Here is an 18,478-nt window from a genome sequence, read left to right on the forward strand (position 1 = left end):
GATTTCATTCCACAATTCACTTGTTCATTTTTAAAAGTCGTAAATTATATACTCCCTCCGTCCCAAAATAATAATCTATTTTTTTATTTATTTATATTTTAAAATAATAGTTCACTTTTCTTATAAATTATAATTTATAGTATTTATTTTTCATATTTCTCTTATTTAAAGTATACTATTTATTGTTATTAGTCTATAGTCATAATATTTAATAAAGATATGGTAGGATATGAAAAATGAAAACATTATAGTTTAAAAATACATTTAATATTTTCATTTTTCATATTAAATGTATTTTTAAACTATATAAAAAGAGAAAAGTGGACTATTGTTTTGGACAGAGGAAGTATTTTTTATATAATTTAAAATGTTAAAATTGCTTTTCATGATTTTTATTTGTATTTAATGTATTTTTGGAAGATTTGAATTCACAATTTAACAATTTATTGTCAAGCGCTTATCTCATTTGAGTTACAACTAGGGATGACATCCCCCCGATCCCCATGGAGACCCTAATGAGGAATCCCCATCAATTTCCCCCATTGGTACGAGAATGGAGGAAGATTTTCCCCCATCCACGGGGATGGGGAGGAGACGGGGGATATAGTCCCCACCCATGGGGATTCCATCTCTGTTTCCATGGGGACCCGATCTATTTTTATATAAGTTTTATTATAACTTTTAATATATTGTTCATGATTTTTTATAATTTAATTATTTAAAAGAAAATAATTATTATTTTTTTTGTTTGAATTACACTTTTAATTACTTACGAAACGAGATAAAAAAAATTAGAGAACTTTTTATTTTATTTTATTTTGATTATTTTATTTTAATATTTAAATTTGCTGAATATTTTAGATGATTAGTTAATTTGAGATGATTTAATTTTATTATATTGATATTGACTAATTTATATTTGTTTTTTCAAATATTTCATAAATATAATAAAAATATTTAAATATTTATATTAAATTATACGGGAATGTGGGAATCTCCATGGGGATGGGGAATTCACGGAGATGGAGAATCCACGGAGATGAGGATGGGGATGAATTAATCCCCATCAAATAGATGGGGACGGGGATGTGGATTCTCCATAGAAGCGGGAACGGGGATGGGGAGAGCTTCTCCACCCCCACCCCGCCTCATTACCATCCCTAGTTACAACTTATTAGTATTTTTTTAATGGAGTTAATAAAAATAAAAAATGACATAATTATACTTTATAAATCTTATGAGGAATTTACTTATTTCAAAATAAAAAATGTGATTGTTTTGTTTTATTTTTGTCATCTGACAAAAGTGATAATAAATCATGTAACCATAATAATTGAATAAATCAAAATTTTACTTTATGAAAAATAAAATAATTTTTTAAAAAAGATAATTTCATATTAAATCATCACATTTATATACTTTTTTTAATCACGATCTTTATATATTATCATATAAACCACTATCCTTTAAATTTTTTCAAATCTATCAACGGTTTAAATTCCTGTGAATTTCTAATATAAATCTAGAGACCGCTCGCCCTGCCTTATAGCTGTCGGTTCTGAAAAGATTTTGAAAGATAGAGTCGCCTCTAGAAAATGCCTTTTATACCGACTGAGTATATCTCACACGCTTATGGGTGAGAACACCTTACATCAGATCAAAAAATCGGGTTCGTGGACACTACCAAAACTCTTGTACTTGACTTATTGAATACTTCATATATTTGCATAACATATCTGGTTATCTCATCCACAATCAAGCAAGTTATAGTATATAGTATTGGAAATATAAACATATTTGAAAGCAGTAAACAAGTAAAATGCGCATATGACTCGATCTGAACTGACATGTGAGACATGTAGTATGTACTCCCAAACAACCATCTAATCCTTGTGGTTTTTATCATATAACAGAATGTGGTGAGTTTTTACCATTTTGCATGTATAAAGCCTAAACTATGAGGTTGATGTTATTAAGTTATCTTAAAAGCCTATACAATCACTAATTACATTTTCATGACAGTTCTATGATTTCTAGGTGATTTGCTGGAATCAATTGAATTTAACTAAATCAATGTGATTAAATTCATTAGCTTGTTAATATTTGTAGTAAACATGTTTTTAGTAAGCGATGACAATTATAAGCATACACACGCGCAGTTGGTATACATAAAAGGTTAGAGATACTTTTAAATTTTGTAACCCGGAGTGTTTGACACTCAAAGTGATTTGACTGTCAATGTGGTCGGAATCAGGATTCGGTCAGAACACAGGAGTTTTTTTTATCTCGTCGAACGGATCCACCGGTTCTTCGTCTTGTCATTTTGATTCTACACATGGAATTATATCGTTGTAAATAATACTATAATTTATTTGGCTAATTTGACAGTAAAATTTAGGCAATTAAGAGATTTATTTTTATCAATTTAGCATGACGGCGATCATAAAATAGTTAAAAACACTTATAAGGTATATGTTAAAAGATGAAAACAATAATTTAAAAAAATAAAAATCCAAACACTGAAATAATTAATTTTTAGAAGTTAAGATACCGCTATAAAAAGATAGTATCATATGTGGAAGAGATCTTTTAATTTTTATATTAAAACATTTTGTGTGTGTTTCTCTCAACTCAATTTGCATTTTGACTTTTTTAGATAAAACTTAAAATTAAGGCCCTGATAATATTTTAGAATTTCAAAAAAGAAGCATGAAAATGATAAAACTCGGTAAATTTTCTTATTGATATTTAATAACAAAATATAGTCTTTTATAAGCAATACATAACAAATAAATATTTAGATTTAAATAAAATATTTTTATATAATCTTAACATATGAATTATAATTAATTTAAAATAAATTTAACAAGATTTTAATTCAAATAAAATTATAATTTTTTATATTTTTAATTATTTTCAACACTGCCGATATTATTTCTTAAAATGTTATGACTTAAAACATATATAATAAAATAAATTTACAATTTTGAATGGAATGAATGTGAAATTCTGCACTTCTCTTTTGTTACAAGTAGAAAACATTTAAAGTTGGCTTCAATTCATGCATCCAAAATCAAATTTATTATAGATCAAAGGTAAAAAAAAACTTTTCAAATTATCTAGAAAAAATATATAAACTCTTTTTAGTTTTTGTTTGAACACGTAACGCACCCTTAATGTTTTTAAATAGTGCAAGAATTTTTTTAATTTTTTTGAGAAGAGTATTGAAGATCGTTTAGTTATTTATGTGATCTTCTTTCAAGCGTGAGAGTTTATTTGAACTATTTTAGAACATTGAGGGCTCAAATTATTAGAAAAAACTGTGCTCGTTTTTAATGATTTGAAAAGTTTTGTTTTTTTTTTGGTAAGCCCATCCGGTTTCCAAGGCTTCGCCCTGACTAATCCGGATCCGACCCGTGTCGCGCACCTGGCATGGTGTGTGAGTCTTACAGTGGGAATTTTCTGCATTCACAAGGACTCGAACCCGAAACCTTGCTTAAGCGATAGCAAGCCGCTTACCAATTGGACCAACTCCCATTGGTTGAAAAGTTTTGTTTTACATTTCGTTTTACTATCAAATGATCCGATTTTTTTTTTGCCAAAGATAGACCTACCTTATTTGTTAGCGGGGTTGGTGGAAGTTTGTGGTTATATATATTTCTTTTTAAATCAGCCCACTGATCGAATTCAGGAATTTAAAAGAATGTTTTAGGAGTTTTGCCGGCCAGACAAATGACCCGAATTTGAAATGTAAAGAAGATGGAAATGGTGTCAAAAGGATTCATTATGTAAATGACTTAGTTGTTTAAATCGCAGTTAGAATTTGAAAAATATGAAACATATGACATTTCCCTAATGTAGAATAGTAGTTAGTCAAATTACAACCACAATTTTAAAAATACTATAATGCAAACTAATAATTTAGAACATAGATTCAAAACAAAAATCTTATTGATCTCAAATGCGTCAGTCAAAATCTAAAAAATGTTATTCACCATAAAAATTGATAACCTCATATCTAGATATTTCCTTTGTTCCAATATATTTAAAAATAAATTATATGTACCTTATTTAAAAAATCAGTAATTAAAATATAACATATTCCCATATTAAATTAAATACATTATTTGTCACATGATACATATCGAAGAGAATAAAAAGTAAATACTAAATATTATATAAACAAAAATTGTTAATTAAAATAGAACGCTTAAAAATAAAAATTATAACAAATTAATTGAGACAGAAAAATAAGAGGATGTTATCACATAAAGAACTTGATTCATTTTTTTTTTATAAATTTTAATTAAGTGGGAACAACAACTGGATCTGATTAATAATTTTAACTGTTTTTTTCTCACAAACATGTGCATTTCCATAGTTGTCTGAGTCATAAAAATAACAGATAATGACATGTTTTAACAATAGCCATTAATGTATTCTTCAGCTCTCACTGTCTTAATGACTAAAGACTTGTGAGTTGCTTCTGCATCTAATGATTCAAGAAAATCATCAAAACAACTGCTACATGAATGATTAATAAATTGCATTAAATGGCTAGCCTCTCATTTCAACTTTTAGTCTTGGGTATCAATTATGAACCATAAATAAAGCTAATATAGTGAATCAATATATTTTAAAAATTAAATTGATGGCCTAAGTTGTGTGACTATTTGTTTTGAGTAGGAGATATTGGTGTGGAACTTGAAGATGAGAGTATCAATGAGTTATAATTCAAACGGTATAAGCGTTGAACAGTAATCTGCTAGGTCGTGGGTTCAGTTCCTCCAACAAGCGCCCCCTTTTCCATCGATAAAAAAGGACTTGGAGATGAGATTTTAAGTTATAATGAGTTCATATATGAGATTTTAATGTTAACTTACGGTGAGATTATTTAAGCATTTTTGTAACATAAAACAATTTAATAGGTATATTTATAAACAATACAAAAATAAAATGAATGACATAGTAGAATATTTTACCTTCTATGTAAGCTATAGTATCCACGACTAATTCAAGTGGATAGGGAAACTCCAACTGCAAAAACCTCCAGGAACTAGTAAGCATGAGAAGTCTAACATACAAATAAACTCAACCATGTTCAACTAAGTCAAAAAAAAATAAAAAATTAAGTCATACTCTCAAAAATTTGATTTCAGGCTCAGCTTAGGGTGAGATGGGTTCGCCTCTTATTCCCCTTTATATCTATATCTATATCTATATTAGTTTTATCTCGTTAGAGATTTTTCTGTTGTAGTATATTTTTTGGGGTTTGTTTTGGGTTATATGTGAGATTTCTTAGTTAGATTATTAAACCTTCTTTGCGGTAGTTCGGACTTGTATGTTGCAGATTCTTGATGAATCAAGGTTTTTGATAACATCTTGATCCATCTATTTAAATTTTTTTCTTTTAAGGTTTGCAAGGCGATCTTCTAATACAAACACCTTGTTCTGTATATGTCCTAAAAAATGATGTGAATTTATGCTAAAATACCAAGTCATACTCTCGAATTAATTGGGATTAGCTATATGATTCTTTTTACCTTTTTACAAATTTAATAATAAAATTAATTTTATTCAAATAAAATAAATTAATTTACTTTCACTATTTATTTAGTTTTAATATTTGTAGTATTTTAAATAATAAATTAAGAAAGTTCATATATACATTTTTTTAAATCTTAATTCATTTTTGCACTTTTACACATGATTTATAAAAGCGTCGCGTTGATTGTTTTAATTGTGTATCTTCCCAACAAAAGAAAAAGATCTTTTGAGAGCTCTTTTTGAATCCGAAAAGAATAATTGAATTCTTTTAATAACTAACATTTGTATCATATCTAAATTTACGTGAAGTTAGCAACGGCGGAGAAATTAGCTCATTAACAAAGAAATATTCTAATTGTAAGATATATTAAGGAATCTAATTTAACAAAATATTACAATAGCATAACATAAGAGTTGTAAATACTGTAAATTTAGCCAAAATAGAACACCCGATAAAGCCGACCCTGCTAGTGCCGACTTGGTTAGGGGAGAATGGGGGCCGGTCGCTTTCTTTTACAGCTTCGATTATAAGTTAGACATGTAAAAAAAAAACTCGAAAACAGGGATTTGAATCCCTTAGACCAAATATACAACAGGCTAAAATATACAAATTTAACATGCGGCAAAAAACTTTGTACAATCAAGGAGCAGAAAAGGAGAATGAAGTATTTAGATATAACTCCAACATGCTTAAGCAGTTGATAGCTGATCGGTCGGACGCGGAATGTGTTGGCATCCAGTAGAATGCTGCAGATAATGTTTAAGAGCATCCTTAGGAGCCTCTACTGTCCATGTCGGGTAGTAGTCTCTGGGATTAAATGTACAGTGTGCAACAGTTTCCGACATTAAGCCTGCTTGAGTTCCTGTTACAAACAAGTCTCCTTCAGACCTTATAAAACCGGTCCCTGCTTCCTCCTTGTCAGCTGCCTGAAAAACCATCATGTAGCCAAAGATTCAATCTCATTGTATAAATTGCATTTTCAAAGCAACATATATCTAACAGACGCATTTAGTTTGTGCAATGAAGTTACTCGCAATAGACTTAATTCTCCTATTGTTTTTGGACTAATATCTATGCTTCGGGGAAAAAAAAGGAGGTACATTGGGTTGAAGCCCAACATATCTTACATTTACATACATCTCCAATATTAGGGCTGTGCATTTGTTTCAAACCGAACCAAACGATTTTTCAGTTCGGATTGATTAAAATATTGTATTCCCGAAGCCGAACTGCACAGGAAAATCAGAACTTTTTATTATTTCAAACTGAGTGGGATTTTTTGGTTCGGTTTTTGCACACTCTTATCCAACAACCAAAGATTCATAATGTATCTACCTAAAACATCAAGTTCATAAGAAAACAATCAACTAAGACATCCAAAGCTTCACTCCCTTGTCAGACCCATATTATGTAGCCCGCCTTCTTTCCAGGGAGATGGCCTTTTCAATAGTTTCCAAGGTCAAGACTGCATTCGAGCAATGATATGTTACATGCTAATCAAAGAGACAGGCCAAGACACTGGATATATCCATACAGCCCTCATAGAACCTTCGCCCCAAGCCACAAACAAGAAAACACGCACGGGAATCATATGCACAGGTATAAAGAGCAAGCGATTCATTGGTTAGGAAACTCAAAGAGCATATGAAAAAAAACCATGTAAATAAGAACTGTATAATCAGGAAACTACTTATCAGCCCAACAGGTGTACAAGTACTAGCCAGCCCTGTAAAACATACTTTTAGAATTAAATGTCATGTTTATGAGTAGGACATTTAAAGCAACTTCACTAATAGTATCTCAATAAAAAATTCAGACGAAATTTTGATTCACAGCCATAGAAAACTTGACATGTCAACCTGATAAAAATTTGCCTAATGACTCTGCTTTGATGGACAGGAGACAAAAACAACTTAAGCTATAAGGCTTACTTTTGCTTCTCTTACTTTGAGCTGACTAACTTTCAAATGAAATAAAATTTACACTCTAAGATTATGCGTCAGTTGATAAAATATGAGTGATCTATATTCACCATATTTACTCATACAGGAAAAAATTTACTGCCAACAAGTCGCTTTATAAGCCTAACTAAGAGCGTAACCTATGTTTCTACATGAATCTTCTAGATCTACCCTGGTTTTTCCAACTAAATAAGGTCATCAGAATAAGCTGTTACAGTGTAAGTGCTTCTTTTTAAAGCTTCAAACTATATCTTGTTTGGTCCACAATTTTCTGTTTTTTCCCTCTTATCACTACTAGCATAATAAGCACTTGACTGTAGTTTCATTTTTGGCAGCTTGACATTTTGATTTACACAAGCAACTTCTCATTTTAGAAAGATAAAACTTCACAGAATCATTTTCTGCATGATATACAAGGAATCCTAAAACATTCCAAAGTAGATACGTAATACGTTATTGATCTGCATTGAAAATACAGCCATGGTCTGACTAACAAGTTTGCAGGTAAAACATTTCGCAGAAATTTTTCAGGCACATATGAACTAAAATATGAATCAATTCAAATGAATATGAAAATACTGCACTTTATATGGGAAAAAATTGATCGATACTTACCTTCTCCGTGAGATACTTAAATGCAATCTTCTTATCAGCTGCTTCATAAATGTTGCACTGAGAGTATATCTGATGGAAAACGATAACAATCAACTTGTCAGCTAACCAAAGCAGTGGAAAAGAAGTTTAATTCATGAAAATTATAAAGGAAACGTGTACTCACCTGCGCTTCTACACTCGCACAAACAGCATAAATACCCCAGTTTCTTGTGTAATTATTATACAAATGTACTTTTCCATATCTAACACGAGGATGGCGTTGACGAGTCCCATCAAAAAAACAATGGTGAATGGTTACTCGAATGCATCTGTCTCCAATATGGGACGGATCTGCTCCAATGAGCATTGTTTTGTCATGCTGAGAAAAATGGCACCTGAAATAAGCATACAACACATGAAATGAAATGCTAAGGGGAAAAAAACGTGTAAGAGTAGTTCCTCTAAATGGAAGATCATCTTTACCTAGAAATAGTAATATCCGTGCTTTCTCGGGTGATATCTATCAGCCCATCGTCATAATCACGAAGGCTACAACGGTCTATCCATATGTGCTTTGATTTAGGCTTTATCTGAATCCCATCGACATCATGGCCCCGACCACCTTCAAACTCCAAATTGCAAACAATAACATGCTCACATTCCTTTAGCCTCAAACCTTTTCCAGAGAGTTTTATTCGTTGACCGCGGCCATCAATCGTCTTATGAGATGATACACTCAAGTAAGATTGAAGTTGAATGGTTCCTGACACTTCAAAGACAATCCAAAGTGGTTCTTTTTTTCGGCATCCATCTCGAAGTGATCCTGGTCCATCATCTATGATCAAGAAAACCATTCAAAATTTAAAACTACCAATTAGTACAGTAATAACAACAGCTAGTTTTTGTATTTTTTACCATTCACAGGGAAAGATACCTGAAAATGCCAATTAATGCAATAAATGGGCAGATAATTCAGTCTAAAAGAACATCAAAGAAATTCAATCAACAGAACTTAGAACGAAAGATCAAATAAGGCCAAACTCGTAGTTATAAACAACAACATTCTTAAAGTAGGTATTTTGAACAAAAACATCATCAAAATAGGCGCTTTGGCTCGTTTTCCCCCTTCAACTCCGAATGGTTCAATAATTTGTTGCCACCTCCTCCCCAACTGCTCCAATCACTTTGTGCAACATTAGCTACAGGGTAAAATGAGCCAAGTCCAAAACCATGAACTTGTGACAAGTTGAGGGGGAAAAATGAACCTTTGTTGGAAATTCAATCATCTCATTAATTTATTTTTCAGCACACAAATTAGGAAGATCAAAGATCAAAGAATGAAAAAAAGTAATGAAATTTTAATTAAATTGCAACTCATCATAAATGCTAAGAAAATTAAGAGTGTTTTGAGAGTGTGTATATGACCTGATAAAGTGATGACATGGTAGAGCTGGCCGTGGAATCCTCCCATGGCAAAGCGGCCAAAGCCTTCCGCTTGGCCGGCTAGAGCTCGCAAGCTGGAGTCTACATGAGCATACGGTAAACAAATTGCTGGGGCCGTGGTGGTCTGGTTCTGGTTTTGATTTTGGTTTTGGTCTTGGTTCTGGTTCTGGTTCTGGTTTGGTGGCGGCAGTCCATGGTTAAATGTTGGTGCAGCTGCACCGTGACGATTCTTGCGGTGGTGGCGGCCGCTGTGGGAGTTTCCCATTTTGTCTTCTTATTGGGAAGGAGGTGGCGGTTATTTTTAGATTACAGTTACAACTGAACATCGACCGACAGAGTGTTGTTTTAGCGGATGTCTGTACGAGAAACTTCAATTATTCCTTACTTAAGTTAAGACGATGAACTTCCAAATTAAAAAAAAAATAGTTAAGACGATGAAGATACTTTAATAAAATGGTAAAGATATCAACAGATGCTTGTACTTTTTTTTCTTTTGAGTAATTGTAATAATGTGAATGAAGAAATGATCTGTGAAAGGATTTAAGATCCATGCAACTTAATCTATTTAATTGATTCCCTTTATATCTTTTATTAGAAAAAATGTAATTATAGTAGTAATTTTATAAATTCAAAAGTATAATGAAAAATATAAATATTCTTTCATCAAATAATTTAAGGACCTATATGCATCTTTTACAGTAAAATCATTGAAATACCAAAGTAGAAAGTTTCTGTCCATGTGAAGGTAAAAGATGCAAAATTAGTACTTTAAACTATTATTTAATGCTTGAACTTTGGTTTATGTTTTCTTTCAATCAATTGAGTGCATTTTCTCAACAAAAAAAAAAACAAATAATAATCACATGTTAGCTCTACTAAAATTGAAAAAATTGATCAACTTATTTTAATTTAGAGCAATTTACATTCAGTTTACACATAAAAGCATGTCTGTATATTTAAGCATTCATGTATATATAGATAATGGTTTGTTGTTTACATGTTTATAATATGATGTAAACAAGAGGCAATACAATTAGTTAACAGTCATATGGTGACATTACTGAGCAGTCAATAGGAGATCAGGCGGCCTTGGAAGGCATTGCCATCCAGTATTGTTCTGAAGAGCCTGTTTAAGAGCATCTGTAGGAGCTTCCGCTGTCCATGCCGGATAGCAGTCGCTCGGATTAAACATACAACATTCGTCGGTTTCTGACATTAAGCCTGCTTCAGTTCCGGCTTCAAATACATCTCCTTCAGACCTTATGTAACCACTGCCTGCTTCGTCCTTGTCAGCTGCCTGAAACACCATAAAATAACCACAGATTCCATTAGACTACACATCAAATGTTGATGGTCGTCTCAACAACAAACTGAAAAAAAAATTGGTTCAGTTCCGCTATGAAAGTGAAAAAGTCCAGTTCATTTTTGATACAAACTTAAAAAAACTGAACCAAACCAAAAAAAAAACGATTGGTTCGTAAACCCTTAAAGTAAATGCTGCAAGTGATCTTGTTTAACTCCCTTGATTCATGATCCTACATGACATGTTTAATCATAATTAAAGCTTTAAATTCTTTGTATATCGTATTTTGAATCCTTACATGGCAAAAAGGAAGAAGACAACAGGATGCATGATGATAAATGAAAAGACCTAACCTTCTCATTGAGATACTTAAATGCAATTTTTTTCTCTGCCGCCTCGTAAATGTTGCATTGAGAGTATATCTAATGGAAAAAGGTAAGTACCAAATATCAAATATATACTCGAATGACGGAATCTTAATGAGGAATGGCTGACAAATGGTAACTGAAGAAGTATTATAACCTGAGATTCTACACTGGCACAAACTGCATAAATAGCCCAGTTTCTTGTGTAATTATTATATAAATGCACTTTCCCAAATCTAACGCGAGGGTGCCGCTGTCGAGTTCCATCGAAAAAACAATGGTGAATGGTTACTCTAATGCATCTGTCACCGACATGTGATGGATGAGCGCCAATGAGTATTGTCTTGTTGTGGTTCGAAAAGTGACACCTGAAAACCATAGTTGCAGATGAAATCATAAGCAACCAAAACCAAAGAATGAAAAGAGAGTAGTTATTCAACAAAAGGGATTCAACTAACCAAGAAACAGTAACATCTGTGCTTCCTCGTGTTATATCTATCAGCCCGTCATCATAATCACGAAGGCTGCAATGGTCTATCCATATGTGCCTAGACTGAGGTTTTATCTGAATGGCATCTGCATCAGGTCCCTTGCCGCGCTCAAACTCTACATTACATATAATAACATGCTCACATTCATTCAGCCTCAAACCCTTTCCAGTGAACAATATTCTTTGACCCCGGCCATCAATTGTCTTATAAGAGGAAACACTCAAGTAAGATTGAAGATGAATGGTGCCCGACACTTCAAAGACAATCCAAAGAGGTTCTTTAATCCGACATCCATCCCTCAGAGACCCTGGCCCCTTATCTGAAATGACATACAAATTGATCTAGGTATACTACAATTATCAAAAAATTTAAAATGATGTTGAAGTGTTTTTGAAATCCATATAAACAGATTTTCGACCAGGCTAGTAATTTGCTCAAGGTAGCGAAAACCAAAACCACAATGTCTCAATTAGTCAAATTTAAGCTCTGACAAGAAGCTAACTCGATCAAATTTTGAAACTAGAGTTCAAACTCCTAAACTCAAAACATGGATTCTACAAAATCTCTAATTTATATTTAGTTGCTGAAAACTGTACACAAGCTAAAAGAAAAGAACTATAAACGAACAGAAACATCAGTAGTATAACCAGCTCCCAGAAGTAGGAACAATGAGGTTGCAAGAGAATATGACCTGCTAAAGTAGTAACTTGATAGAGGGGGCCATGTAGTCCTCCAATAGCAAGGTGGCCAAATCCCTCTGCTTGGCGTGCAAGGCCTCTCAAGCTGGAGTTGATGTTTAATAGCACAAAGAAGACAATATCTTGGTTAGAATTTCCGTAATTGTTTCTATTGTTAATAGAAAAAGAAGTATACTGTTACCATTTTCACATTTACCATATAGCAAACAAGGGCCAAATGTGTTGAAAAAGCGAGAACAAATAAGTAATGAGTGAGAATGAAGTATATAAGTACATTATCCCTCACGTACTCTGTAGTCAATATCTGATCAATGGGTAGTGGAATAGACTGCCATCCAGCATTAAGCTGAATAACATGTTTTAGAGCATCCGTAGGAGCCTCCACTGTCCATGCGGTGTAGTAGTCACTGGGATTGAACATACAATATTCACCACTTTCTGCCATCAACCCTGCTTCAGTTCCACTTACAAATAAGTCTCGTTCAGACTTTATGTAACCATTTTCCGCTTCTCCCTTGTCAGCTGCCTGAAAAATTATCACGTCGTCAATAATTTAGTCCGACTACATGTTAACTGCGATTCAACTTAAAATGATGGGAAAACAGACATTTCATAGGATGCCTTTGTTTCTTTCCTGTAAGAGGTGATCTTTTTTACTGAACTCCCTTCATTTTACTCTTCAGCTAGCTTTATTTTCATGCATTTTACAGGTTTGAAGGAGACGTAAACATAAATCCACTGACAGTATGTGAAGCAATTAATAATGAACTTCAAGCCACCGACAGTATGATTAGGCTCTTATAAGTAATGATGTTGAGAGTGGTAGAGGAAACTTATAGCTTCTCACCAGTTGACTACTATGAATGTTACCTCTCAAATTTAGATATAGATATAGTCCGAAAGAACTTTTGTATACCAAGTATTGATATTCAATAGCTTGTATTGAGACTTGAGACTAATTCAATGTTTTAACTTTGAACTATAAGAAGCAACTGAAACTCATTAGACATCTAATAGGAGCAAGCCTATGGAAGAAGAAAGCCTTACTTCTTGTCAACTACACTGTTGTCTAAAAGAGACTCAGAGTAAATTCATCGGCGGTCACTCAATAAAATCATGGAGACCACATTTTAAGTAATTGCCACAAGAAAACTGATACGGCAAGTGGCAGCGTGCATTGAAAATCAAACTAGTGGCCAGAAGCCCAGAAGAGAAGGGAGAGGAGCAAATTTATTTTTTAGACGTTCTACTTCACATCTCCTAACTGAAGTGAAGCAGCATTTCTGATGGCAATGTCATAGGCAAGCATGATTGAAATGTATTCCTACTCCTTAGTTAGAATATTGAAATGAAATTTAAATTTTGGTGACTTTAGTGCTATTAATTTGAATTTTAGCTACATTATTACATTAATTTTAGACTGAGCAACTATTAGTATATTTTAATGTCATATTTGTTATACTAAAACATCTTTCATTGACAGCATAGGACTACAAAAAGCTATTTATGCAGTTCCGTTAATACGTAATATAGATCACCAAAACATGACACAAACTTTTACGTTCCTTGCTATTTTAATATGTCAATCTGCTGAATGATACAAAATGAATGAACGTCATAATCGTAAAAAGGCTTATATGCCACGAAATATTTAAGATAACTTGCCTTCTCTTTAAGATACTTGAATGCGACTTTCTTCTGTTCTGCTTCGTAAATGTTGCATTGAGAGTATATCTGATGGAAAGAAACAAAGATTAAATAAAATAAGAAAACCAAAAGCAGGTCAAATTCACAAACTTGTTGAACATGGTCAAATGAAAAAGAACTATAACCTGAGATTCTACACTGACACAAACAGCATAGATGCCCCAGTTTCTTGTGTAATTATTGTACAAATGCACTTTTCCAAATCTAACGCGAGGATGTCGCTGTTGAGTCCCATCAAAAAAGCAATGGTGAATGGTTACCCGAATGCATCTATCACCAATGTGAGATGGATCTGCCCCAATAACCATTGTCATGTTGTGATGTGAAAAGTGGCACCTGAAAAATAACAACTTTACACATAATCAAATGCTAAAATCAAAATTAGAAAAAGAAAATGTAGTAAGCTTCAGAGGGTGGGAATTTTTTGCACCTAGAAACAGTTATATCTGTGCTTTCTCGTGTGATATCTATCAGCCCACAATCATAATCACGAAGGCTGCAACGGTCTATCCATATGTGCTTCGAGTGAGGTTTAATCTGAATGGCAGTGGCATCAGGTCCTCTACCGCCATCAAACGCTAGGTTGCATATGATAACATGCTCACATTCCTTTAGTCTCAAACCCTTCCCGGTGAGTTTTATCTTTTGCCCCCGCCCATCAATTGTCTTATAAGATGACACACTGAGACAAGTCTGAAGATTTATGGTGCCCGACACTTCAAAGACAATCCAAAGAGGCTCTTTACTCTGGCATCCATCCCTCAGTGATCCTGGCCCGTCATCTGTTATCACATAAAATTTCATCTAAGGTCGTTGTGATCACCAATCAAATAAGCGTCATTAGACGTTGTACAAGACATACAGAGCTATAACTCAAATGGTATAAGCGCTGAGTTGGGTTCAAATTCTTCCACAAGCGCTCCCCCACAATTATAAAAAAAAAATTATACATAGCTTTACCAATTGACAAGATTAGCTAGAAGTCAAATAAAATTTATTTTTCACATGCAACTAAAGAAACAAAAAACTCAATTAAAGCTAGAAAACACAGAAGCAGCAGCAGCAGATTGATAACTCAGCAAAATTCAACTCAAATACAAAACAAAAGGTGCCACAAAATCAACATAACAAGTAAAACCCAATAAATGAAATACTATGACCTGCTAAAGTAGTGACATGATAGACGTGGCCGTGGAGTCCTCCGATGGAAAGACGGCCGAACCCCTCAGCTCGGCCGGCGAGGGAACGCAAGGTGGAGTCGGCGTGATTGTAAGGCAAAGAGTGTACCGGCTCCATAATAATAATAATATACACGGCAAGCCTGGACGGACTCTGGTCGGGAATTGCTAAGTGTTTGCTGGTTGAAGATCAGTAGCTATTGTTGTGTCGTTTCCCATATGTAGGGAACAGCAAACTACGTAACACTGCTGATGCTGTTTCTTTTTTAACGGATTTTAATGCTTTTGCGGTTACAAATACTTTCTTAACTGAGAGAAACCGACAGATATCTTTTAATGGCTCTTCTGAACACTTAATTTTGGTTAATTTTCAGCAAATTACTTTTTACACCCTTTCACATTCAACATAATTCACACTATATGAAAATAAGACAATATAATCTCTCAATTTTGTTTCTATCAACGATTTAGCCCGTTCATCCTTTTTTTGGTGTTGTTCAACAAAGTCAACAAAATTATATGGTCCTCCACTTTTATTTTTGTTAACAATTTAGTCCCAACTTTTCTTTTTTTAACGATTTCGTCTCTCATATTTGAAAATTAATTTACTCCTCAATCTCTTGACTCATTGACTAACATCAAAAATGGACGGAGGGACTAAACTGTTGAGGAAACAACAATGAGGGGCCATATAGTTTAATTTTCAAATAAAAGAGATTAAAGTGTGAATTATATTAAATGTGAGGGGCCTCATAGCAATTTGCTCTTTGATTTTTCACTCACATTAGCCGTTAAAAAATAAGGGTGTTTATAGGTTAAAAAAAAGAGAGGAAATTACGCCATTTGTCAAATATAAGATTTGAACTTTTACACCATAGAAGATAAAAATAACCAAAATTATAAGAACGGCTGAAAGTCCGTTTTACTGATTGAGCAAAATTATGTTCTTGCACATTCCCAGCTCTTTTGATATATTGGACTTGATGATATTAAAAGGATTGTTGTAAATGCCAAATGTCTTGACAAATATCTTTGCATGAATTGAAAGGGTAGATTTTTCCGTTTATCGCTCCACATACTTAAAGGGCGTCTCTTTCAAACAAGACTTTGGACCAATTTTTTACTAATATTCCTGGATCCTATATAAATCAGAATATCGCATAAAACTTGCTAAGAAAATGATTTTGAGAATCCATAGCTACCACTGCGATAACTCCGAAATGATTATTTGAATCTACTGCAGCATCATAATGTAACTTGACAAACCCATGTTGAGGAGGATATCGGTGGCTGTTAAGATGAGGATTGATAATTGGAGACCCTTTCAGATCTTGGTTTATCAATTGATTGGCATCAAATTCTTCCATGGCTGCAACACTAAGCTGAATGATACTATTAATAGGCATTGTCTCTTGTTTGAAAACATTGTGAATCCTAGATTCCCAGATATAGCAAAGCATATAACAAAATAATTTTAGAGAATGCAAATTTAGGTCTAGTGAAGATAACACTTGATGAACTGATAGCCAAATGGAAGTAAAAGAAGAATGAAGATAATCTGGACGAAAGGATAAAGATGAAGCAAACCAGATATGACCATATTTTTGACAATGGAATAACATGTGATTAATTGATTCTTCCATATTACAGAATGGACAAAGGATAGAGGTTTGTAGCCTGAAGTTAAGAAGAGAACCAACCGAAAATTCATTATGAATACATCTCCAAATAAATTTTTTTATCTTGTTTTTGGAATAGAGAGTCCCTAAAGAAACTGCCGATGCTTTTTGGAAAAGGATTGCGCATAAACCATGAAGTTTCTATTGGAATTCTGTAAGGCAATGTAATAGCCTGATTTTATAGAGTAATCTTTACTAGGATTGTAATGCCAAATTAATTTTTAGTGTTCCAATAAGAGAGAGGGATACTTAGAATTAAATTTGCATCATCAAGATGAAACAAATATTGAACGAGAGGAATTTTGCACTGCCACTACTAGAAATCAGCAGATTGGCGACGGAATTTAGCGACGGACTCAAATTCCGTCGCTAATTACAGAATTAACGACGGATTTGCCGACGGATTTGAAACCCGTCGGCAAATCCTGCCAAATGAAAGGCGGGAAGCTTCCCGCCTTTCTTTTACGACGGATTAGCGACGGATTAGTGAGTCCGTCGCTAAAGTTAGCGACAGATTCAACAATCCGTCGCTAATACATGTGACTAAGTAAAACTCAACGTTTTGCTCAGTCTAGAGTAGCGACGGATTAGTGAGTCCGTCGCTAAATTTCATGAGAAACCCCGAACGCTGCGTTTGGGCTCCAAGTTAGCGACGGATGTATCAATCCGTCGCTAACGCTTGGAGCCCAAACGCAGCGTTTCATTTATTATTGACATTAGCGACGGACCAGACGGTCCGTCGCTAATGTCAATAATAAACCTAACGCGCAGAACCCTTCTTCCCATTTCTCTTCTTCCTTTAATTTTTTTTCCGCCGGTTCCTTCCTCTGTTCAGCCGTCCGCCTGACGCCGTTTCCTCCCTCCGTTCAGCCGTCCGCCTTCCTCCTTCCTCCCTTCGCCTTCCTCCTTCCTCCCTTCGCCGTCTGTTGTTCTCTCATCCATTGCCGTCCGTTCTCCTCCCTCCGTTCAGCCTGACGCCGCCGGCTCCGTCTCCGCCGCCTGCCGCTGGTCTCCACTTTAGAGGTAAGTTATTATTTATTTATTTAAACTATTTACAGATTTAATTTTAGGTTTAAATTAGGTTTTTAAATTAGGTTTATTAATATTAGATTTAAATAAGGTTTATTTAATTTTTACAGATTTAATATTAGGTTTAAATTAGGGTTTTAGGATTATTTATTTGTTAATTATTGTTTAATAAAATTAGATTGAAATTATATTACTATTGTTAGTTAGGATTTAATAAAATTAGGTTGAAATTAGGTTAATTTTTAATTAGATATTATTTAAATTAGTTTAATTGTATATTTGATGAGATTATAATATTAGGTTAGATTTTAATTAGGTTAATTTTAATTAGATAATATTTAAATTAGTTTAATTGAATATATTGGATTAGATTATAATATTAGGTTAAATTTCAATTTCGATAATTTTAAATGAAATATATTTTAATTAGTTTAAACGGTATATTGGATTAGATTAGACTATTAGGTTAGATTTTAATTAGG

At 33.4% G+C, this 18,478-nt stretch overlaps 2 protein-coding genes across 3 annotated transcripts; both read right to left on the minus strand.

The window, feature by feature from the left end:
* Positions 1-5,894: 5,894 nt before the first annotated feature.
* On the minus strand, positions 5,895-10,024 carry LOC126687909 (probable pectate lyase 4). Of its 2 annotated transcripts, none has more exons than XM_050382462.2 (5): positions 9,529-10,017; positions 8,587-8,938; positions 8,288-8,498; positions 8,125-8,193; positions 5,895-6,474 (listed from the first exon to the last, which is right to left on the minus strand). In XM_050382462.2, the coding sequence occupies exons 1-5, from the start codon at positions 9,809-9,811 to the stop codon at positions 6,238-6,240; spliced, it is 1,152 nt and encodes a 383-aa protein (XP_050238419.1). In that variant the 5' UTR covers positions 9,812-10,017; the 3' UTR covers positions 5,895-6,237. The 2 variants fall into 2 exon arrangements, with proteins under 2 accessions (XP_050238419.1, XP_055962064.1); XM_056106089.1 differs by lacking the exon at positions 5,895-6,474 and adding an exon at positions 6,506-6,777 and having other exon boundaries at positions 9,529-10,024.
* A 403-nt stretch (positions 10,025-10,427) lies between these two features.
* LOC126687901 (probable pectate lyase C) lies at positions 10,428-15,610 on the minus strand. Its single transcript, XM_050382455.2, has 10 exons — positions 15,271-15,610; positions 14,541-14,892; positions 14,236-14,446; positions 14,065-14,137; positions 12,694-12,925; positions 12,397-12,488; positions 11,673-12,024; positions 11,372-11,582; positions 11,203-11,271; positions 10,428-10,843 (listed from the first exon to the last, which is right to left on the minus strand). Exons 1-10 carry the CDS (start codon positions 15,404-15,406, stop codon positions 10,604-10,606), a joined length of 1,968 nt encoding a protein of 655 aa, XP_050238412.1. The 5' UTR covers positions 15,407-15,610; the 3' UTR covers positions 10,428-10,603.
* Between the last annotated feature and the right edge of the window lie 2,868 nt (positions 15,611-18,478).

Source organism: Mercurialis annua, linkage group LG1-X, assembly GCF_937616625.2.
Source record: "Mercurialis annua linkage group LG1-X, ddMerAnnu1.2, whole genome shotgun sequence".
NCBI lineage: Eukaryota > Viridiplantae > Streptophyta > Magnoliopsida > Malpighiales > Euphorbiaceae > Mercurialis > Mercurialis annua.